The sequence below is a fragment of the Solanum lycopersicum genome, chromosome 10 (genome assembly GCF_036512215.1).
Source record: "Solanum lycopersicum chromosome 10, SLM_r2.1".
Lineage (NCBI taxonomy): Eukaryota > Viridiplantae > Streptophyta > Magnoliopsida > Solanales > Solanaceae > Solanum > Solanum lycopersicum.
In genome coordinates this window covers 61,049,553-61,074,560 of record NC_090809.1, presented here as the reverse complement: position 1 = coordinate 61,074,560, position 25,008 = coordinate 61,049,553, and the positions used below count along the sequence as shown (strand labels likewise).

The window sequence follows — 25,008 nt, the reverse complement described above, 5'->3', positions numbered from 1 at the left end:
AAAGATCAAAAATTGAAACATAGCAATTATTTTTTGTTTAATTTTTTAATTCTAATAAATTAGTTCAACATCATCCAACAAACAATAATGTCATGTAAAATTGATATCGATTGGTTTTGTAGCTATAAATTTGTTGTGATTCTATGTATTTTTAATTTTTTTTTTTTTGTATAAGAGATCTAAAATAAATACACAAGTGATTTTTAATAAATAAATAAATTTCTATTTAAATTATAAATGATTATGTTTGACCATTTCTTCGTGCAAGAATAATTGCATAGTTTACTTATTTATACAAAATAATATTGTAGGTTAGAAAAGTAAATTAAATCACTTATAATTCAACAAATATACTTTGATTGCACATATTTGGTGGACTTTTTTTCCATTTAAAATCAAGGTGAAATATGAGTATTAAAATGAGGTTATGAAACGTCATAAAAATAATAAAAAGTAATTTAAAAATAATAATAATAATAATAATAATAATAATAATAATAATTAAAAAAAAAGTGTTTGATTATCTTGTCGATATAGCAATTCAAAGCAATGTTTAAAAGGTGAATATATGAGGACGACATATTTATGTTAATGTTAGGTGAAATGTAAATTTTAAAATTATAAAATATTGTATTTAAGTACAAATCTTAAACTAATTTCAAAATGACTTTTAAAAATACAAAATTCATAAGTCATAATTACGATATTCTAATAATTTAATATTAATTGATTTGCATCTAATCCAAATCGTCTCTTCATTAATACAATAATTATTAGGTGACATTTGGACTTTGAATTTGGAAATAGTTTTAGAATTGATTTTAGAGCCGGAAAATGTGGTGCAATTATTAATTAAAGTTTTCTAATTCAAATTATAAAAATTGAAAGAAAAAAAAAAGTCGAGATATAACACTTCATTTTAATCACATCAATCAATATAATTACGATTTAGAAAAGAATAATTTGATTTTTTAAGAAAAACAATCATATTCAGATTGTCTTCTGGAAAAGAATATATCATATATATATATTCTGTTTAAAAAATTATGATACACAAATTTGTTAAAATCTCAACTATATTTAATAGAAGGGAAAAAACTTAAATATGTTATTGAATTTTTATAAAAAATTATTTATGTTATTAGTTAAATTTTTTGGCTCATTTATATCATAATCGCTAAAGAAAAGGTTTATTCATGCCATTATTTTTTAACGATAGTTTTGTAAAATCATTTTTGATACATGACCAATTATAGTTCGGGCACATTATCAATTTCTTTAATAAAAATAAAATAAAAATTCAATTTTTATTCAGAATTTTGAACTTTTTTGATTGATGATGTGGCCATTTATAATTCGGTCACGTCATCAGTTTATTTAATACAAAAAATCAAAAAAAAATAATTCATTTTTTTTTCAGAATCATGATTTTTGTAATTAAAAAATTAATGACGTGGCCGAATTATAATTAGTCACGTATCAAAAATGGTTTTGCAAAACCACAATTAAAAAGTAATGGCATGAATGAGCCTTTTCTTTAACGATAATGACATAAATAAGCCAAAATTTTAAGTGATGACATAAATGAGCCTTTTCAAAAAATTTAACGGCATAAATAAACCTTTTCTGAAAGTTTAATGACATATACACAAATTAATATAACAAATTTGAAAGTATGTCTTTCTTTATATTTTATATCATAGGTGTAGTTAATTTAGGAATTGCAAAAAAAAAGAAGTTAATATAGGAATGTGTGGACTTAAATATTTAAAAAAGGGAAAATGGGACCCAAAACCAAAATAATATAAAGTTTAATGCAAACAAACAAATATTTTGTTTTGAAGGACCAAACCTAAAATTTTTAGAGCCAACCCTAAAATTTAGAGCCCAAGACTGAAATCATACTTGTTAGTTGTTAGGTTAAGGTTCTAAATTTTATTTTATTTTTTTCCATAATTAATAAATATTTAAAAATTGACATTTAAAAAGAGTATTTTGAAGTCGGCCGAAATGCATTTCATTCAATGTAATATATACATGACAACACATATAAAATATTACACTCTAATAGTTTATTTATTTAGCTATATTTTTGGGAATTCAATTTTATTTTATTTTAGAGAGTCAGAGATATTTAATGACATTAAAAAGAGAATTTTAAAAAAAACTTTTGAGCGTAATTTTTTGTTGTTCGATTTTGAAAAATGAATATTTTTCTTCGAAAGCATTTATGATATATTAGACAAGTATTTTTCATTATGAATAAAAATATTTCTTAAAGACAAGTATTTTTCATTATGAATAAAAATATTTCTTAAATTGACTAGCCAAATATATTTTTGGACAAATTAATGTCCTCCAAAAATACTAAAGTTTAAAGTAATATATCTACATTTATGAGAAAAAGAATATTTTGATAAGAACATCCAAAGAGTAGATAAAGAATCACTAGATTGCAATTCAAATTTCTAGACAAACAAAAATATTAGGCAATTTTGATAAATACTTATCTACATTAATTGTTATAGACACTTCACTATATATATAATTTAAGAATTAACAAATAAAAAATGCATATCATCATAATTAAGTTAAATGTTAACTATTTAAATAACAACTGAATAAGATTTGACATATTATATCTGATTACACACAATATTATATTCGCCCTTTTTTGTGCCTTTAAAGAACAAAAGAAAGCTTTTGTAGCGACCAATGCCATATTTAGTAAGATCTCAATCACATCGAGTCCTTGAAGTTGAAAAAGAATCGTTGAGACCATTACTTCTGGAAATGAGTCGTGATATGCACGAATTCAGATTTAGTAAAATTCCAATTGCTCGAACTAAAAATGAAAAAATATTGTTGAGAGTGTTGTCCCTAGAAATCAGTCGTCGTACGCACAAATTCAAATTTAATAATCCCAATCACGAGTCGCTATGAAAAAAGTTATGTTGACTCCTGTAGGTAGACATGGTATGGTATATATCGAACTTATATATAATTTTTTTTGTTATTAGGTACAATATTTGATATTTAGAAATAACATACCAAAGTATCGAATATCATATCATATCATATCAAAATAAATAGTTACATAAATAACATATACACGTATAAGGTAAATGTTTAGAAGTTGAAACGTTGACAAATCTATTTTGATTGAAATGTAATTGACTAACAATAGGAGTTGTTTGTACTTTACTTTGAAGATATATTTCTACATGTGTAATGTGTTAGTACGATACAACTCAGACATTCTTTTAACAGTCGAAGACATGTTCTATTAGATGAGTATATATAGTCAAATTGAACAAAGTGCGATACAAATTTACCATACCGTAGAATATCGAAATCAAACTTCTATATTTCGAACTATATCAAATTAAATTGGCATGGTAATGGTATTATGTTTTAAGAATGAAATATCAAATTATATCGAAACTTTCAAATACCATACCGTATCATACCAAGCTTACGCTTAAATAATCCATAAATAAATCGTGTTATGCACGAATCTAGATTTAATAAGACCTCAACTACTTTGAGCCCTAAAAAGAAAAACTCTCAATGAGAGTGTTGCCTTTAAAAAGGAATCGTGTTATACACAAATCTTGATTTGATAAAACCTTAATCGCTTTGAGGCTCTGAAAATGAAAAAATCCTACCTTGTCCTTAAAAATGAGTCGTGATATGCATTTAAATTTAATAAGACCTCAATCACGTCAAGTCCTCAAGAATGGAAAAATCACGTCGAAAGCGTTGCCCCCATCAATGAGTTACGCTACACGCTTATCTTTAATTAAATAAGACCTTAATCTCTTCGACCCAATCGAAAACAATCCCGTCGAGACTGCTGCCCCTAGAAATAAGTCATACAATGTTATAAATCCACATTTAGTAAGACCTCAATCACTTCAAGCCATCGAGAATTTTAAAAAATCCCATTGAGAAAGCATTGCCTCTAGAAAATGAACCCTACGATACACGAACTCAATTTAATCAAACGCTCGTGTAAATATCAAACATCGAATTATATAAAAGGAGATACAAAGACATTGAGACTAGTGTTGTGCAACAAGTAAATTAGACCTCAATCACTCTGAGCCACTAAGAATGGACCCTAATTGGAGCGTTACCTCTCAAAAAATGAACCCTACAACACATGAAGTCAATTTAATCGAACCTTAATATGAAAGGTCGGAACTCGGACATTAGGTTTAGAGTAAAGCCATGATAAGAGAAGGACAAACTAACATTAGATTACACAGTAATCAAGATTATCAGCACAGGTACCAAAGTGGTAATACAAAGAGGATACAATACATACAGCACAGCATACACAGAGTCCCCCACTCATTATTACTTATATTTTCCATTTCATTTCCATTCATTCAATCCAATTTTCCCAAAAATCCATTTTTTTTTTGCCTCACCGAATGTAACGTTACTTCATCCTTCATTCAAGCTCATGCCCTTATCGCCATATAAGCTATACACCAAACCAGTTTCTTCTTTTGCCGATAAGATTTCCCCTTTTTTCTTCTAACTATCCATGTGGGTATTTTTTTTTGATTTTTCTTTGAAAGATCTGAGATTGATCGCCGATTCTGTGAAAACCCATCTTTTTACTTAGATTTTGTTGATTTTTTTGGTTCCATTTCTCACCGATCCTTGTGGGGTTTGCTGTTTTTGAGGTAAGATTTGATTTTTGTACCATTTTGTATATGGGGTTCGTTTTATTCGGTTCTTGGGTTCTGTGAAATGTGTCAAAAATGATAATTTTTCGTTGGTTGTTTGATGATCGGTTGAGTTATATGGGATGGGATGAAGACGATCCATCTAGGGATTGTTTGTTTGATTGGCTTAGTTTATTCGACTGACGATTCTTGCTGTTGTAGCTTTTTATTGATTGCAAAAAGGTTATAGCTTTCATTTCTGTTGGAATCGAGCCCCTAAGATTGTTTACATACTTTTAGTGTTACTTGTTGTCTGGAAATAAAAGGGAAGTTTTTGAAAACTTCACACTTGTTTGTGGTCGTTTTTGATTGTTTTGATTGTAAAGATTTCCTTATCTGTATATCTGGTGCCTTTTTAGTATGTATGAAGTATGAACCTTCTTATGTTCGGCTTTTATGGGTAAAAAGTTTCGAACTTTACTTCGGAACTTTGGGAATTTATAATGTAAGATCATGTTTGATACATGGAAACTATGATTTTTCTTAGATGCTGTTGCCTTTCCTGGAATAAGTGCTTTGTATTTTGTTTATTGGTTTCTATTTGAAGTCTACATTGTTGATAATAGAGGATTCTTGCATTCATAGTTACACTGTTTCCGCCTTTCTTGGGGTCTTATGTTGTTTTGACTCCAGATTTTCAAGGCAAGGTGGGAGAACGGAGTTGAGTGTGATTTGCATGGGTGACGATGCCAGAGTTGCGTAGTGGAGCAAGGAGATCAAAACGGCTTGGTGATCTCCAGCCTGCCCCTCAACCTGTTGGCCAAGAGGAAAACTTGGTCTTGCCTACTCAGAACAGAACTAGAAGAAGAGGTGGTGGAGGAGGAAGAGGAAGGGGTAATGCAACAGCTATAGGAAAAGGGCCTTCAGGGACACGTGGAAGACCGAGTGGTGCTGGTAGGGGTAGGGGGATTAGATTGATAGATTTGGACCCAGAGCCGCCGTGTGAGGGTCTACCTCAAGTTGCTCCTGTTGGGGTTGCCGAACCAGCTTTTAATAGAGTTGACGGTGCTGCAGATAAAAGGATTGCTATGGATGGTGGTGGAAGTCCAGACAAAGTAATGGGAGTTGAAGAAGAAGCAGGCACAACTCCTGTTCCAGATAGGGTATCTTCTTGTTTGCTCTCAAGTCTTTTTCCATTTAGGTTCTTAACTGTTTACAGGACATGAATTGACAAACAACTTAAAGTTAACTCTTGCCTTGAAAGTGAAATACCTTCACATTTTTAATGATAACATGTAGGCTAAATTTGTATTGCAAGTAGAGTTCTTAGAAGAATGTTTGTGTATCTGGATGCAGGTGCAAGTGGGTAATTCTCCTGTATATAAAACGGAAAGGAAATTAGGTAAGGGTGGATTTGGGCAAGTATATGTTGGTCGAAGAACAAGTGGGGGAACTGAGAGAACAGGACCAGATGCTGTCGAGGTACTTCATATGACATTTTGGATCTTTTATGACCCTTTCTCACATTATTTGGATTATAATACAGTGATGATGATTCTAATAGGTTGCATTAAAGTTTGAGCATCGAAATAGTAAAGGTTGCAACTATGGCCCTCCTTATGAATGGCAGGTGTACAAGTAAGCAAGCATGAATTATATCTCAGAATCTGTGTTTTCTTTGTATTTTTCAGTCATCAGTTTTCTTACTTATTATCCCATTGTGAACATTTTTTTCTTGACAGCACCCTTAATGGATGCTACGGAATCCCATGGGTTCATTTTAAGGGCCGTCAGGGAGACTTTTACATCTTGGTAACTTTTGATTTTCATCATTTTATAAAAGAATTTCTTTATTTTATCACTTTCGTGTCACTGATATTTCCTGGAATTTTTTTCAGGTCATGGACATGCTGGGACCCAGTTTGTGGGATGTCTGGAATTCTTTAGGCCAATCGTAAGTTGCCAATTTGTTCTATTTACATTGATTTTCCTGCACATACATGGGAATGCAGAACATAACAACATATGACGTATAAATTTTCCTGGGCATGCATATGTTGCAGCCTGTATGTCTTTCTTATTGATTATCAATAATCTTGCAACAGGATGTCGCCGAACATGGTAGCATGCATTGCAGTGGAGGCAATATCGATTCTTGAAAAGCTGCACCTTAAGGGGTAACTATTATCTGTTCCAGCAATACATATGTTATTTGACCCTTTCACTTTCAACACTCTACTCTAGAGTCATGTAGTAATAATAATAGCCTATTTTTTCGCATCTAATTTTTTTGTTCTCATTTTTAAGGTTCGTGCATGGAGATGTGAAGCCAGAAAATTTCCTACTTGGTCTGCCAGGAAGTCAAGATGAGAAAAAGCTGTATCTTATTGATCTCGGTTTGGGTAAGATGCATTATCATGATCTTCTTTTCTGTTTAGCACTCATCCGTTTCTTGGAGTGTACATATTTTTTTGTTTGTAATCTAATGTAAACATTGTTGATCCTGTCAAACTGTTATGACACGTTGAGAAATACTATGTCAGATCAATTCTGCTTGTAGGTCCACTACACTTGCAGAATACCATTTCTTTTCATTCGATGTTAATCTTGAGTACTGTTCATAATATATCATTGTTTAATGCAGCATCCAGATGGAAAGATGCAGCATCTGGTATGCATGTTGAATATGACCAGAGGCCAGATATATTCAGGTTTGTTTTACATGTCAACTTGAATAATTTTGGGCATACAATTCAATACCCTATTAACTGTGGACTCATATATTTGCTTTGACAGGGGCACCATAAGATATGCAAGTGTGCATGCGCATTTGGGTCGAACTGGAAGTAGAAGGGATGACCTTGAGTCACTAGCATACACATTAATATTTCTTATAAAGGGAAGGTTACCGTGGCAAGGCTATCAGGTTGGTTGTTATGTGCTTCTGTAAGTTGTTGTAGTGGTTTAATTTTGTCTTTTGAAGCTTTATGATTTCTTTTTATTTGTTGTTTTTGGATTTAATAGGGTGACAACAAGAGTTTTCTTGTCTGTAAGAAGAAAATGGCCACTTCCCCAGAGTTGATGTGTTGTTTCTGTCCGGCACCATTCAAGCAGTTCCTTGAGGCTGTGACAAATATGAAATTTGACGAGGAACCAAATTATGCCAAGCTTATCTCTTTCTTTGAGAGTCTTATTGAGCCAGTCACGTCATTACGGCCAATAAGAATTGATGGAGCTCTCAAGGTTTCTATCCATATTCATGCATGTACGTGTTTGCATGACGATATTGGTTTGTCACTCACCTGTTGCCTCTTGTCTAATCAGGTTGGGCAGAAGCGGGGAAGGTTGCTTATAAACTTGGAGGAAGACGAGCAACCAAAGAAAAAAGTACGATTAGGTAGTCCGGCAACACAATGGATATCTGTTTATAATGCAAGACGTCCTATGAAGCAAAGGTAAGTTGCTAGAAATGAAAGTGTGATAATGAGTTTAGACATGTTTGGTCATTCATTTAATTCAAAACAAAAAACAGAAAACATGTCTGGTCATTATTATAATTCCTTAAAGAGGTGCCTCAGTGCTTGAATTCCCTTGTGTGCAACCTTTTTGGTGCACCTCTCTACCTTCCATTTCAATGAATCATATTATAGTATCTGGTAAGACAGGCTACATCTTGTATAAACTATTTGATTTGGTAGGTTTACATATGAGGACATAAAGTGTTGTCACACTTTCGGGATTATGTGAGCTATTCATGAATTGAATATTCATTACATATAACATGGATATTCAAGTTAAATTATCTTCTTAATGAATGTGACTCCATAAAAGTATGAGTTGCTGATAGAAAAGTATCACGATGATTTTATAGGTACCACTACAATGTTGCCGACACTAGGCTTAGGCAGCATGTAGACAAGGGAAATGAAGATGGTCTTTACATCAGCTGTGTGGCTTCAGCAGCCAATCTGTGGGCTTTAATCATGGATGCAGGAACCGGTTTCTCTTCTCAGGTTTACGAGCTTTCAGCTGCCTTCCTCCATAAGGTTAGCATCTCAATCACCTTGCACTTTCATATTCAGTGATTATCTCTGTCTCTTTTCTTTTCATAGGTCATATACTCAAAACAATTGTCCCAATTGGTTGTTGTTCTTATCAGGATTGGATTATGGAACAGTGGGAAAAGAACTACTACATCAGCTCAATAGCTGGTGCAGCTAATGGAAGTTCCTTGGTCGTTATGTCCAAAGGTTAGACATTAAAGGAAAAATTATCTGTTTTATTCACAGTTTGAGGTGTTTACAGACAGATCAACTGATGGACTTCATTTTGTGGAATGATATGGTTTCCATCTTTCTATTTTTGGTGGGAAATTTCTCTATTAGTGAGAGAAGTCTGTGCTTAACAAAACCATCATATAATAACTAGATTGAATATGGTATATACTACGCGACTTTGAGAATATGCCAAGTATTATTAATAGATTAAGTTCAAGTCTGTAACTTGTTTGAACTTCATGGTACCTGCCCTTCAATTGTTTCTTTACTTTGTTGCACACGTGCACTAGTCTTTCACAGATCTGGTAATTGGCAAATGATGGAACAGAAAATAATTCTGTTTGGAAAAAGGCTTCGATTTATTTTCGCTGTTTAAGTGTGGTCATACCTGTTTGTTGGTCGAAGTAGCTTTAGATAAGAGAGAAAGAAAGGTCGAAAGGGGGCCAAGTGATGTGGTTCTGATGAACAACAGGGATGTTGCGGTTCAGTCTACTTGATCTATAAAACTTAAAAACATAGAAGGTTTCTTGGTACAAGAGTGACTGGGAGGTGAAGTGGGATGTTCATGTGGTTTTAATACTGAACAATAGGCATCTTCATGTGGTTTGTTCTCTTGCTTATAAACATCGGTAAGTGTAGAATCATATGCCCCGTATAAGGGTAGACCTGATGATTAACTCATGTGTTTTGGACCTGTTCAATAATTCAAATTTCTATGAGATGTTTTCGGATGTGAGTTGCAGTCTTGTAGAATTAGAATACCAAATAGCAATTTACCACCACTTTCCATTGTTTAGCTGCTGAAAAAGCAGGGAAAGTTAAGACCACAGGCTAGCCTGGAGACATTGGTTCAGTGGTAAGGAACGTAGGTAAGGACACATCTTGGGATGCATGGATTGGGTTCATGTCATGAGTTCAAAACTCAAACCCTGTCGCTGACATGAAGCGTGGTATTTAAGTTGGAGATTGGTGCAAGGTGGGTGCATTCTCCCCCATGTTTTTAACCTACACTCGGGGTTGGACCAGCTAACTCGTATGGGATCTTGGTTACAAAGAAGAATAAAGTTGAGACCACAAGCTAATGGCTGGCCTGTATAATTAATTGTCATGGCTGCCTCGGAATATTATGGTTTGGTCAAGGAACTGTAGCTGATAAAAGGGTGTTAGAGCTACAATATATGGATGGTTTTATTTCTGGTTACCCATCTTTTTGTATTTTCGGTTGGTGAGCTGTATTTTGTTGCTAAGATTATCTGCTGCAGAGTTTTTACCGCGGATAGGCTTGCTGTGAATCAATTTGATTATGGTTATTGTTGATTGTTTTATAAGCAATCTATTAATTTCACTGTGCTTGATGAATCAGGAACTCCTTATACACAACAGTCTTACAAAGTGAGTGAATCTTTTCCCTTTAAATGGATAAACAAAAAATGGAAAGAAGGTTTCCATGTAACATCAATGACCACTGCTGGCAGTCGCTGGGGTGTGGTGATGTCCCGAAATGCTGGATACGCAGAACAGGTGAAGTTATTTTCATTCAGTTGTCACTTTACTGCATTTCTTGAATTCCTCAACAATAGTGGCTTAAAGAAGATGACTTTGTAGGTTGTTGAACTTGACTTCCTTTACCCAAGTGAAGGAATACATCGACGGTGGGAAGGTGGGTTTAGAATAACTTCTATGGCTGCCACCGCTGATCAGGCAGCTTTCATATTGAGCATACCAAGGCGTAAAATGATTGATGAGACTCAAGAGACTTTGCGGACATCTGCCTTCCCAAGTACCCATGTAAAGGTGATGATTCTTTTTCATACCGTTGCATGTTTTCCTGTTTGCGTTGATTTTCCTTAAATCTAACAAATTGATGGAATATAACTTACTCACTCTGTTCCATTTATAAGACGTTTCTTTGACTGGACCTGGAATTTAGGATGTTTGTTTGGCTTGTTTATTGTATAAGTCATGGGAGAAAATAATCACCATCGAAGTTTTGAATTTGAATAGTTGAAGGAATTTGATTTTTGAAAGCTGTGAAAATTGGCATCATATGTTTATAACAATTGAAGTTCCTTTCTTCCCATTTTTGCTCTCAAATTGCTTCCATTCATTTCTCAGGAAAAATGGTCCAAAAATCTTTACATTGCATCAATCTGCTATGGTCGAACTGTCTGCTGAGCTAGTGACGATCAACGATCGTAGTCACTTCATCTTTGAAGAGACCTGGAGGATGAATTCAGCTGGTCTTGTTGGAATTGCCTCCTAAATGAGTCCTCGTGATTCTTCATGTAAAATCCTTTTCTTTCTTTTTTTTGGTACTGTACTGTACAACTGTGTAATGGGAAAAGTTAAAACTAAAGTTTAGAAGTTGCTGAGCTAATGTAGCTGCTGCATGCTGGCTAGTTTATTCTAGTGTTGGCAATTATGGCTAAGAAATGGTTTATTGCTGAGAAATATTTGATACCTTTAAATTGAAAGGTGTATTTTAACCGTAATACATCGAATTGATCTATCGACTCGACTAACGATTTAGGCCTCTGCTTGCTGGTCAGTTCCCAGTATGGAATTGAAAAAGAAGACTGATGTGCCATCTTTTCATAAAGCATGCTTTGAAATCATGTATTGAACTATACAGAGGACAGATTGGTGCACTAAGCTCTCTTATTTGCCCGATATGTAGTTTGATGAGCTATTAGCGATCTCTTTGTGCTTGGGCGTTGAGGGCTCTCAACCACATGAATAGCTCATTGATAGCTTGCGCGACCTAGAAGGAGGAATTTTTCGTCTTTCACCTAAGATGCGTAGAAAGGTCCAACGCCATACCAAATTCGGTCTATTGTATAGTAGAGAGATTATTTCATGACTTGATTTCACAACTTAATAGTATATAAAGGTTTCACTTAAATCCCCAAGTAAATTGCTTGGTGTGATTAAATTTTTTACTAAAAAGTTGTAAGCTTTTTATATGGTAAAAAAAGAGTTAAAATTGACACAAAAATCATTTCACACAACTAGTGTTGATATAAACATACAAATTACTACCATCAAGTGCTTACCATTGCTCTTAATAAGCAATATATTCATAATATTAACAACAAAAATACACACACATTCATCAAGATTCATAATCTAAATATACATTTTACAATAAAATCAAACCTAAAATTTCAAAAAAAAAAAACAAAAACTTAAGCGCAAACTCGGATGTTTAAGATTATCATTCATCACGAGTGGCTTCAAACCCATGGATTAAAACGAGTTAAGTTAACTCGTCTTACTAATCTAACTTAAAATCGAGCTAATATATGATCATAATGCATCGTATTATTTTAATTTAACACGATGAAATAGTCGATAAGCTTGTTGCAGATGATGTTCTTGGAGATGATGATGATTGTTTCAAAACAACTGGAGATAATATACTATTTTTCCTCATTTCTTCTTCTTTGATTAATTCACCTGCAAATATTTCCAATTTCTCCAAATTTGTTTTTTCCATCAATTTTTTCCCTTGAAATAATATGGATTCCACATTTTTCTGCTTTAGCATTTCCTCAGCAATTGCAATTGATTTTCTCTTTTTTTCATCTTTTATCATATGCTTTTTCCCCACAATTATTTCATTTCCTTGTACTCTAACATAATTATTGTTTCTAAATTCTCCAAATGCCATTGATACTGCTTGATCTACCTGCATTTGTTACAAGTAACAATAAGTTTACGATATAAAAAATATTTATACAATCAAGTTACTTGAAGTGTTTGCGCGATTATTTCAGAAGAAATAAACAAAAGATATAATAGAGCCAGAACAATTGTTGTATTTGAGCATGATTAATCGATATGAACATTATAAGTGAGGAGTTAACTCTATTTAATACCAGCATCGATGATAATATTTAACAAACAATAACCTAAATAAAAAAAAAAAGACAGTTCGATACACTTGTTTTTCACGATGTTTATACTTAATACAAATACTTACCTAATATTCCAAATTAAAGTTCCTAATAAATTACTACTATATAGTTAGGGAAACTATTTAATCAAAAGATTTAGTTGGACAATTTAGTACGTAAATTAAGTAATTGAAGGTCCCATAATAATAAAAACTCATTAATTTTAAAGTACCAACTTTGTTTTTGGCCTCTCATTCAATGTCCATTGCTCGTATCGAGATTCGACTAATTGACAGTAACGACTAATTAACAAATAAATAATATTTATCATTTTATCACGATCGTGTTGGTGAAGTACGGGATAATTTGCATGAACCGAATAAATTTTTTTACGTACCATGTCGGCAGCTCCATCTCCGGCGATCTTAACAAGTGCCGCCGGTGATGACGTCATGTTTCCGGTGCCGGAATCTGATTCTCCGTTTCCCAATGAAATAACTAACAAATCTTCAACTGAATTAGCAAAGGGAAATTCTTGTTTATTGTTAAGAACATGAGTGATAGCAGCAGCCGTTGGATTATTCATGGTGACCCCACCACCAACGGCTGTGATCTTTCGTTTTCCATCAACTGATTTCACTTCTACCGTGCGATCAGCTATTGTGGCCCCACATACATCTGCCAGCTTAAAATCACAGCCGTCCATTTCTAAAGCATCAGCACGGGAGAAAAGAAACGGTGATCTTGTGGTGAGGTCGTAGCAGGGGATTAAAACTGCTTTTACAGTTTCTTTTAAAGTTAAATCGCCGAACACTTTTCCGAACACCTTCACCGGTGGACGGAAAACATGCCGGAAAACACCATTTGAAGAAGATCGAGAGATTTTCCGGTTATTCTCGATTAGGAATTTCAGAGCTTCCTCTGCTGTGAAAAGAGGAACCCCATCTTTCCCTCGAGTGAAGAGAAGAGTAGCGAGGATCCCGCCGGTACCGGACCCAGCGACTACATCGAAGAAATCAGCAATGTGGGTGTTTTTCTTTCCTGTTTTCCGACGAAGGGTTGTTTCCAAATGGGTTAAAGATTTAGCAGCGAGGATGCCATTAGTAGACCCACCTCCGTCGATAGAGAGAATCCTGATTTTTCCGGCGGGGACATTTTTGTTTCCGGCGAAAGGGGTTGAGAAATTGCGATTCTCTCTGCATGCAGGAGAAAGTTTTGGGTCACTATCGTAGCCAAAGAGGAACTTATTTTCGAGAATGGAGAAGATTTCGTAAGTTAATTTGTCAACTTCCATGTTGGAATCGATCATTGAGATTGTAGAAATTGCAGCTGCTGCCATTTTTGTGTTTGATTTTTAAACTTTTTGAAGAAATCAAAGGATTGAGAAGAGAAGAATGGTGAAAAAAACAGGTAGACAAGTGTATATATACATATAGATACACAGAGTCACAGAGTTGTAGAAGAATGAAAACCGCAGGCCGCAGGGCGTTTTTCTTCTTGTGTGGGGCTGGGGGTGGAGGGTGTGTGCTCTGTTTATGGTTACACTTCGATTTATTTGATTATATAATTCGTTAAATTGTTTATAATATTTTATTGATAATTTTTTTTATTTATTTATAGAATAATGATAAGATCTGAGTATACACATATATTATTGTTGTTGTTGAAAGTAGGGTTATTGTAATCTTTTTTTTTTTAATTTTATGTTGATCATTATATTTGAATGAGTGTGATTATACTCTCGTCATATAGACACATATTTTGAATTAGTTTTTAAGTTGAAATTAGTGTTTGTGTGCATTTTTATTAATTTTCTTAAAGAAAAAAGATAAATATATTGTTAAACTATTAAAATGGTATGTACATATTTTTTGTTATATTTTTGGATATTGGTGCTTCCGTTGTCCATAAACTAGAGTATGGATACTCTTCACTCTAACGAAAGACTAAATAGGGACACATGACACAATTTTATTCGTTAATAAATATCAAATCGGTGGATAAGATTATGACACGGGTATGTCTGTTGGTATATAGGGTATATATGCTCTAGTTTTTAGATGACAAGAGCATCAATGTCCCAAAAGTATCACGGAAAGTATTTTGCATATCATTTACGATAGTTCGAAAATATATTTGTCCTTTTTTCCTTCTATTAAATATCTGCTATAACTTTGAGTAATTACTCAAGATATGACAAGATGAAAAAAATCGCCTAATATTTTTTATTTTGTTAGAATTTGAACATAAACTTCATGTTTCGCATCATTTTATCTCACATTTTTTATACTTCGATTATCAAACATAGTCAATATATTCAAGTCGTATTTAAAATTATTATAAAAGATTATATTTTTAAAATAATTGGTTTACACTTCAAACTTTTTTTAGAGATTTTGTTTTTTTATAATAAATGATGTAATTATGTAAGAAAAAAATATTGTACATTTATTTGTACTATACATAAGAAGTTAAATTCTTCTGAATTTGCATAAATTGCTTTGTGTCCATGCATGGTACGTGACATCAATAAAGATCTCAAATGGTAGGGGGCAAGTATAATGATATTGTCGATTATTGGTGTTTTTTAAACTTACTTTTTGCTTACTTTACCTACTTTCATATATATATATATAATGCATGACAAAATTGGCTTGGTTAGTATCATTTGGTCGTTACAATATTGATGGCTCATGAAGGAGAGGTGCCGGTGCCGGCCGGGCCGATGAGGATCGATCAAAGAGAATGATTGATAGACTTGTAAATTTTGTAAGTTTTTAACGAAGGTGTAACTTGACGTTTTAGGTGAATGAAGATCCCACATATAAAATTTGCGATGATATTGATAATATTCTGGACAAATTTTATATCGTCGATCCGAGCTACACAGGAGAGTTATTGTGTCAACGTATTTTAAGTCATGGAAATTCGAATCTAACTAAAGATAGTGACAGAGCCAGAAATTTCACGAAGGATGTCCAAGTGCTAAAGTAGACATGCTCTTCTTAAAAAATAAAACAAAAAAATGCAATTAGTAAGATTCAAACACAAGATTATTTTAAATTTGCGTGTCTTTTCTCTTTCAAGATATCGTTACCGATTAAAACAGACAATATTACTAGTGAAACGAGTCTTTTAAACCAACCGTACCAATCAATGCAAAATCCGAAGGTAGGGACTTGTAAAGTTGTCGTGGACCGTAGTTAGTTACACTTACACCTACATATTCCTTGATATTTTACTTTTTTTACTTGTCAATATATTTTATCATTTTATTAAAAATAATAATAATAAAAGTATAAAAGGTAAAAAAAAATAAAATACTTTTCTCACTTGTAATATTTATAAGGGAAAAATTGCTCTTTCTTGATTGAAGCCTTTCTATTTCACGAATATCTATTAATGATTCATTTTTAAGTTTCGCTTTTACTTAGTCTAAACAGAGTTAATATCTCCTTTGTTTGATCGATATCATTAATAAAAGTGAATTGAACATATTATGTGTTACTTTATAAGTTTATCTGAAAATAGTATATTATATATATTAAAGATTTTACTTTTAAGTAATTTAGATTTCGAACTCATAATCATAACTCCATACTTTTTCTTTCCATAATCTATTTAATTAAGTTGAACAACTAGTTAAGTTAAAAAAAGAAAACTATTCAAGGTCAAAGGGTAAAAAAATATGAGTTCTTAAATGAATGGACCTTTTCTTACCAACATAATTATAAATGAATAAGACCCCATTAATTAATGAACATTGATATTCAAGATATTCCATAATTCTTGTTTCTTTCATTTTCATTATACTTTTATTTTTTCTTACCAAAAAAAAAATATGTTTTCTAGTTTGGTAGATTCAAAATTAATTGTACTTGTAGGGGTCCTCCAATTTACAGCTAAGAGTACTATATACTAACCAATTTTCACAACAAACATATATATTTCATGTACTCTAATTAAGTAGTATAGTTTTATGATATGTCCACTTCATGAAAAAAATATCAACTAATTCATGCACAAGTATTTGACTAAGATTTGTGACCCTCAAATATTTTTCGTGAGCGGTATGAGGCAAGAACTCGTCCCACACACGGTTTAAAGACCTGGTCCCTCCTCAAAAGTAAGGATACAACTTAGGTCGACTACAAAAACAAAAATCTAACAAACTATATCGAACAATAAGTTAATTAACCAGACAAGCTAAATTAATGGACCGACCTTAATGACTTGTGGTTATTAAGTTATACTTTTAACACTCCCTTTCAAGCTAGGTAGGGATCGGAAATATTGATTTGATCTTGAGTAAAAATATACTTGATGTTAATGAGATTTTATTAAAGCAAAATAATATTCAATTTTGTTTATATAATCGATTACGTCTAATTATATCTCATATATTTATTAAATAGTTAATTTAATTAATATTAATTGCTAATGCTTTCTTCGATTTAATTTGTTTTTCGTTAATTTAACTTGACACAAATTTTAAGATTTCTCAGTGTCATATTATTCACCGATATTACAAAAACATGTAAGAACTGGTAGGGGACCTCAGTTCTGATTTTTTTTTTTTTTAAAATAATTGCATCTGTATTTTGCATGCATATATGATCATGTGATATTTGTAGTCTGGTCTTTATAATATATATTTATAGAAAATTATAATGTATATATTAGTTAAACTAACTTTTTTACATATATATTAAATTTTAAAATATCCTCAATAAAAATTCATTTATTAACGATCATTATTTTACGTAATATAAATTAAAATTAATCAAAACTTGACTAAAACACCAGTTTGGGAGACCAATACTGGTAATTTTACATACCATAACTCAAAGGATTTTATTTAGAATTTATGTTACTCTACTATTAGTAGTTCTTTTAATTATTATTATAAAATATTGTCTAATTAACTATATATATATAGGTCATTAATTGACAAGACAAGTGGAATGCATATGCATTTACTCACGAACTTTAATTAAGTGTTAATATCTCACCTATTGTGTTATAATTAGATAGTCTACGTACAACTCGCATATATAATAAATAAATGTACTTAATGTCAATGAGACTTTGTTGTAATTTAATTTTCCCTCACAAAAATAACAACCAATTTCTCATCCCTTCTACCGATCAAAACCCTCGGTTCGGAGGTCTTCGTCAATATGTTATGAAACTTTAATCTATTTAGAAAGGCGAAAATCTGAGCAAGAGCATTAAAAGTGTAGGTATTTTAATCGACTATATTTAGTTGTATATGCCATATATTTATTAAGTAGTTTATAAAATTAATATCAATGTCTGAAAATGTCTTTTTTTTTTAATTTAATTTATTTGTCTTAGTTTAGCTCTGAATTTAATATTTCACCGACTAACTAGAATTTGCATATAGTACTTACCTAAATAGTACAATAACATGTAAGAATAGGTAGGGGACCTCACTTCTATTTTTTAAAATCTCATTTGTATTTTGTATGTATATTATAATGTCATATTTTTTGCGTTACAATTTAGTACGCGATAATAATAATTAAGATTTTTTTCTCTATAGTGAAAGTTTAAATACAAATAACTTGCATGTACATTGAATAATTAACCACTTTATCATCGTAATTTGTTTCACATAGAATAAGTAGAGTCTGAAGTTTAGAAATAAAAAAAATCTCGATACTCAATAGAGAGTTAAAGAGTATTTATCTCTTCAATATTGCGGCTTATGCATAGTGGCGGAGCCATATACATATTAATATACTAGTTAAATTTATTTTTTTCCACATATATATTGACGTTTAAAATATTTTTGTGACAAATTTTTAATTCTAATTATTATTTATCTTGATACGAATTTAAATTAATAAAAACTCCACGTAAAAATATTGTGTGGAAAAAAGAAAAAGATTACATGCCACTCTTGGTCGTTGAATAATTAACTACTAATTAACTTAATCAAGTACTGTTATAAATGTGTCTAACTACTGTTTTATAACAATAAATTTATAAGATAGTAATAAAGTAAATAAAATAAATAAATTTGATTTAAAGCGGTGAACAACTTTTTATTTCAATAATTTTCCATATCATAATTGAAAGGGATCTATTTATATTTAGAATTTATATTATTTGATAAGACAAGTAAAATGCTTATATATTTACTCATGAATTTCCACAATAAGCATTAAAATATCTTACCTACTATGTTATTAGATAGCCTAAGGTTATACTGTCGTTTGATACGTTGAATAAGTATAAATATACAATTTTAAATAATTATATGTATAAAAATAATTTACTTTAACGTCTGAATTTTTATTTAAAATTAACTTTCAATATTTTTGTTATTATAAAAATAAAGTAATGTACGAAAGAATAACATCATTTTAGAAGGAGATCAGTTTCGAAGTAATGATATAATTGTATTTTTATTGTAATGAAAGCAATTTTTAGTAGTATTATATATATACATTAACAAAGAGCAATAAAATATTTACCAACATTAGTTAATTATCATAAAATTCGATATTGACGTCGCTATAGACTTTCAAGACATTTATAAAAAAACGTCAATTGCCTCTAAAAAATACTTAACGGTAACTAAACTATTGTCGTTAAAAACCATCAATCAAATCGTGAAAATAACCACTACTACTTATACAAAAATAAATTATCTGAATCGCATCCTTTAAAGATACAACTCTCTTAAACTCGATACACATGCAGAATACTTTATACATCGAATTATGATGATAAAATTCGAAATGGTGATAAAGGTTAATTGGGATCACCGACAGTTCGTGGAATTGGAGACAAAAGATGAGTTAAAACATCGCAAAAAAATAAAAAAAAGAGCCACACATTATTGTGACTTGTGAGGGATCAAATAGAGCAAATCAAGGAAGATTTTTTATGTTGGCTCAAGTAGGGACACACCAATAAATTATTAATTAGTTGGTAAAGATTAGCTTAAAAGACCAAATAAATTATCAATCAAACAAATGAAAAAAAAGAGATTATAAAAAATTAAAGAGTAATTAAAATGAAAAATAAGCAATTCAATTATTTTTTTGCCATTCACATTTACTTGTTCGTTATAATAATAAAATATTTCGACAGATATAAAATTTCAACGTAATGTTTCTACAATTTAAATAAGTGATAAGCAAGTTACAATAATAATAATCCAAAGTTTGATTAAAATAAATAAATTCAATTCACTTCCGACAATAAAACTAAATTTAATCATAAATTTAGCTCTTCTACCAAACAATTTGGTGTGCTAATCATGTTTTTGTCACTTTAATTATGAGAGGTTGTTAGTTAATTCAATATTATTCATTCTGTTCTTTTCTTTTCTTTTCTTTTTTGGATTAAAAGGCTTTTAATATTCATATATTAAAATAGTCATTTTTGTCTGATATTGGTGTTAATTAATCAATTAATTAAACACTAATGGATAAAAGGGAATATTAATCTTCAAATACTACTCATTGCTTATATAACTTTTTCTTTTTCCCTCAATTATTAGGTTCATAGGCATGAGTTTTTTTTTAAAAAAATATCTATATATACTCCCTCCGTTTAAAAAAGATTGGCCTAGTTTGATTTGAAACGAAAAAAAAAAAAAGAAACTTTTTAATCTTGTGGTTCTAATTTAAAGTTATGTCAAATGTACCAAAATACCCTTTAATCTTGTGGTCTTAAACATGTCATGTGAAAAATTAAAGTTAAAGTATTGCCAAAAAAGGAAATAATCATTCTTTTTGAAACAGACTAAAAAATAAATAGGGTCTGTTTTTTAAGCAGACTAAAAAAGGAAATAAAGTTATTCTTTTTTAAACGGGGAAGTATATATATATATATATATATATATAGCTGGTTATGTTATATATGTATGAGCACTAGTGTAACAAGACTAAATAAAGTTGCGTTTGATACGAAGAAAAATTATTTACGAAAAATGTGTTTTTATAAAATCATGTTTTCTTAGAAAATAGATCGATTAAAATGTATTATTTCAAAAAGTATTTATATATTATTTAGCAAATACTATGAGAGTATCGGCCTATCGGATAAGTCGATGAGATGGGGAGTGAGGTTTGGGGCATGGATGGTCAAGAAGAGGCGGTGAAAATGTTGGGTTGGTTGAGAAGAGATAATGAACTTATAATATGTCACTCAAGTAAATTATTCTCTATTTTGATTTAAAAGGTTGTTTTCCTCATTTAAAAAATTATTTTTCTAAAAAAATAATTTAATCGACTAAACATGAAAATTAGAAAACATTATTAAGGAACTTGTTTTATACACATACACATAGAAGCTTAAATAATAGTATGCTAATTAATTCCCATTATGTGTAGGTTTAGAGAAGCATTCAGGAGTTTGGAGAATTATCTTGCGAGAAAATTTTGATTAAAAACTTATATTTTTCTATTTTTATCTATTTTTTAACTAAAAAAAGATATATACATTAAATTTTGATGTCTCACTTATTTGAATACAATAAAAGAAACATAAAAGTTTGTAAATCTCAAAAGTAATTCCTCATTATACTGATATTAATTATGACCTACATTAAAGAAAAATTTACCCAAATGGGTAGGGGTCTTCATAGCCTAAGTTTCCCCTCAATCGCTATTACATGACATATATCTGAATCGATCAATATCTTAAAATAAATATCAAATATTAAATAAAAGAAAAAAATAAAATAAAATATTATACATAATAAAAAGGAAACGAAAGAGTATTTCTATCGCCCTAAGCACATCCAACATTTAAAATTTATGATTATAAATTCTTACATCAACCTCATTCTAATATCATAAAATTGTAATTGAATTAATAATATGGTCTTCTAATATAAATGCAACCAAAATTTATACATTTTTTAAAATTAAAAACATATATGTTAAAAACAAGAACAACTAAGCAAATATACTGAATTATATCATAGTCTGTCCCCTATAGACAGAAAGAAATAAGGTAGAAAAAGGACAAGAAAACTCCATTACATGTATGAATAAATTCATATATTATTAATTAATTATTGGATATCTATCAATCTTTGTAATATTGAAAAAAATATATATCATAGACAAAATTTGGTATCTATATATATCTAGTTATTATTATATATTAACTTGAGGTGTAAGATTGAACGACCTTCAAATTTTGAACTCGTCTTAACCCGACTGATTCTTAATGATGAAGATATTAGGAAACTTACATAAATTTCACTAGTTTAGGGAAAAAATTACTTAGATACATTCTACTTTGTAATATCACGTATCTTATCAAATTTTAGTGCCTTCAAATACGTTCTGATAAATGTATTTCGGGATGATGGGTCAAAATTTGGTGTAATTTTTTCTAGATACTCCCTCGCTTTTCTCCCATCTCGCTTGCCACTCTTTCTATAAGTCTGGCAGCTAGATACATGTGAATCACACCAAATACATACAAATACATGTAGTGTGATCCGCCTGTACTTGTGATACCTAACGAATCTCGCTCGTCTCCCGACTCATATTGCTCGTCTCTCTCCCTGATAACTGATACAAAAACACATGTATCTAAGTATATCTTCCTCAATATATGGTAGGAAACTCTTAAATTTAGAATCACAAGATTAAAAAGTCTTCTTTCTTTTCTTAAATTTCGTTCCAAGTCAAACTAGGTCATCCTTTTTAAAACGGAGGAAGTAATAAAATATGTCTAATTACGTAGGTTTTTCAAAATATTACTACTAAAATTCTAGATTAAATGGCACACCATGATAACCTATAGACTAAATCGGCACAAAATAGCCCATTTTTAATTTATTGGCAAAAAAAAGGACTTGGCATTCAATAGTTATTTTGCTTTTTCATAAAAAATGTATTTTTGTTCCCCTTATTTTTCTCTAAAAACGTTTGATTGGTCCTTTTTTTTTTTCTTGAATTGCTTTTTCTTAAAAATTTGTATTTTCAATCCCTTTATTTTTCTCTAAACACATTTGATTGCTCCTTCTTTTTTTTCTTGAAAGGTAAAGTATTTTTCTTCCCTTATTTTTCTCTGTTTTTTCATGAAAAGATAAAATTTATTGTTTTATTATTCTTCTTTTATCTCTCCTTTTTATTTGTCAATCATTTTGTAAGAGACTTGTTCTCTTTTTTTGTCTCCTTTATTTTCTTTAATTCTTTTCTACGTATATTTGTTTCTCTTCAAAATTATTTATTCTTCTTTTTGATTCACTTTGTTTATGAAAATCATATATAACAATATGTTTATTAATAGATACTCCTAATAATAATCTTTTATATATAATTTTGTTTTTGTCCAATTAATTATTGAATTTCATTGTTTGCCTTCAAGAGAGGCACACGTTGATTGTATGTAATTTCTCTTATTTACAACTACATTAGTTTCTGATAAAATTGTCATAATACTTTACTTTAAACAATTAATAATACAAAATTGGTAGAATTTGTAAGAAAACTCATTGAATTACTATTTTTATATGTCATGACTCACCTAATTTATTACGTACTAAAATATATGATAGTATATATTGTTTGCCTTCAAGAGGGCACACATTGATTACATGTAGTTTTTTGACAAAAAAATTTGTGGGTGTTTGTGATGATTTAATAAATTATGTGTGTTAGTTCGAATGGATAATTATAGGTATTTATAAGTTCAAATGAGGTATGAAACATGAAATAGAGTTTCTCTATATCCGAAAGTAATATCTAAAGCCAAAATTATGAAGATTCAAAATTTCTCTTGTTTGCAACTACACTAGTTTCTGGTAAAACGATCATAATATTCTTCTTGAAACATTAAATGATATAAAATTTGGTGGCATTTGAAAGAAAACTCATTGACCTACAATTTTCATATGTCATGGCTCACCTAATTTATTACGTACTAAAATATATGGTAGTATACATTGTTTGCCTTCAAGAGAGGCACACATTGAATGCATGTAGTTTTTTGACAAACAAATTTGTGGGTGTTTATAATGATTTAATAAATTATGTGGGTTAGTTTGAATGATTAATTATAGATATTTACAAGTACAAATGAGGTATGGAACATGAAATAGAGTTTTGTTAACCATCTAAAGCCAAAGTTATGAACGTTCAAAGTTTCTCTTATTTACAATTACACTAGTCTATGATAAAATGATCATGATGCTTCATTTTGTACATTAAATTACAAAAAATTGGTGGTATTTGAAAGAAAGCTCATTGACCTACAATTTTCATATGTAATGGCGCACCTAATTCATTACATATAAAAAGATATAGTAATATAGTTTGTTTACCTTTTAGAGAGACGCACATTGATTGCATATTTTTTGACGAAATTTTTTTATGGAAAATTGTGATGATTTAATAAATTATTTGTGATAGTTCGAATGAGTAACTATACGTATATATAAGTTCAAAGGGGGTATCAACCATAAAATAAATATTTTCTATATCCAAAATTAACTTATAAAGTCAAACTTATAAACATTCAAAATTTCTCTTATTTACACTAGTCTCATGTAAAATGGTCATAATGATTTATTTTGAACATTACATGATACAAGTGACTTCAAGTTATCTAGTTTACAAAATATACAAACAATGTATATACACATATACACAACATATACAATAGAATGTATATGTAGTATATATACTTCAGTTGTGTTGATAAATTAAATGTCCAAAAGATATGTCTACGTAAGTTTCATTTATTTATTCCTATCTTACTTAATTTTTTTTCATCCTAATTAATATTTCAACAATTATATAAAAGTTAAAATTTTAGATTTTGTAACTAATTAGTAGTATTACACTAGTATAATTACTTATCATTAAGATATCTCGTGTCACAAATATAAGTATTGAGTCTCCGAATTGAAAATTTTATTCAAATTCTTTAATTAACTAATTTAATAAAAAATTAAAAATAATCAAATACAAAAAATATTTAAGCTCCGTGACTAATTAAACAGAAAAAAAAAATATTCACATACAAAAATATAATAAGGAAGGACATGTTAAATTTGTGGCTTTCACGTTGAGTCACACATATTCCTCTTTTTTTTTTCAATTAAGAAGTTGAACTTTTTGGAAAATAAATTATTGTTCATACACAATATTACAA

General features: G+C 30.3%; 2 protein-coding genes across 3 annotated transcripts; one reads left to right on the top strand and one right to left on the bottom strand.

Annotated features, from left to right (window-relative positions):
- Positions 1-4,227: 4,227 nt before the first annotated feature.
- Positions 4,228-11,465, top strand: LOC101268442 (casein kinase 1-like protein HD16). Of its 2 annotated transcripts, XM_004249256.4 has the most exons (17): positions 4,228-4,697; positions 5,373-5,842; positions 6,036-6,161; positions 6,244-6,317; positions 6,422-6,491; positions 6,578-6,633; positions 6,785-6,856; positions 6,987-7,081; positions 7,324-7,390; positions 7,476-7,605; positions 7,704-7,922; positions 8,004-8,134; positions 8,551-8,725; positions 8,839-8,929; positions 10,320-10,477; positions 10,562-10,750; positions 11,072-11,465. In XM_004249256.4, exons 2-17 carry the CDS (start codon positions 5,426-5,428, stop codon positions 11,129-11,131), a joined length of 2,130 nt encoding a protein of 709 aa, XP_004249304.1. In that variant the 5' UTR covers positions 4,228-4,697; positions 5,373-5,425; the 3' UTR covers positions 11,132-11,465. The 2 variants fall into 2 exon arrangements, with proteins under 2 accessions (XP_004249304.1, XP_025883617.1); XM_026027832.2 differs by having other exon boundaries at positions 4,255-4,697; positions 7,704-8,134.
- Positions 11,466-11,954: 489 nt separating this feature from the next.
- On the bottom strand, positions 11,955-14,436 carry LOC101268154 (patatin-like protein 3). Its single transcript, XM_004249255.5, has 2 exons — positions 13,250-14,436; positions 11,955-12,644 (listed from the first exon to the last, which is right to left on the bottom strand). The coding sequence occupies exons 1-2, from the start codon at positions 14,189-14,191 to the stop codon at positions 12,288-12,290; spliced, it is 1,299 nt and encodes a 432-aa protein (XP_004249303.1). The 5' UTR covers positions 14,192-14,436; the 3' UTR covers positions 11,955-12,287.
- Between the last annotated feature and the right edge of the window lie 10,572 nt (positions 14,437-25,008).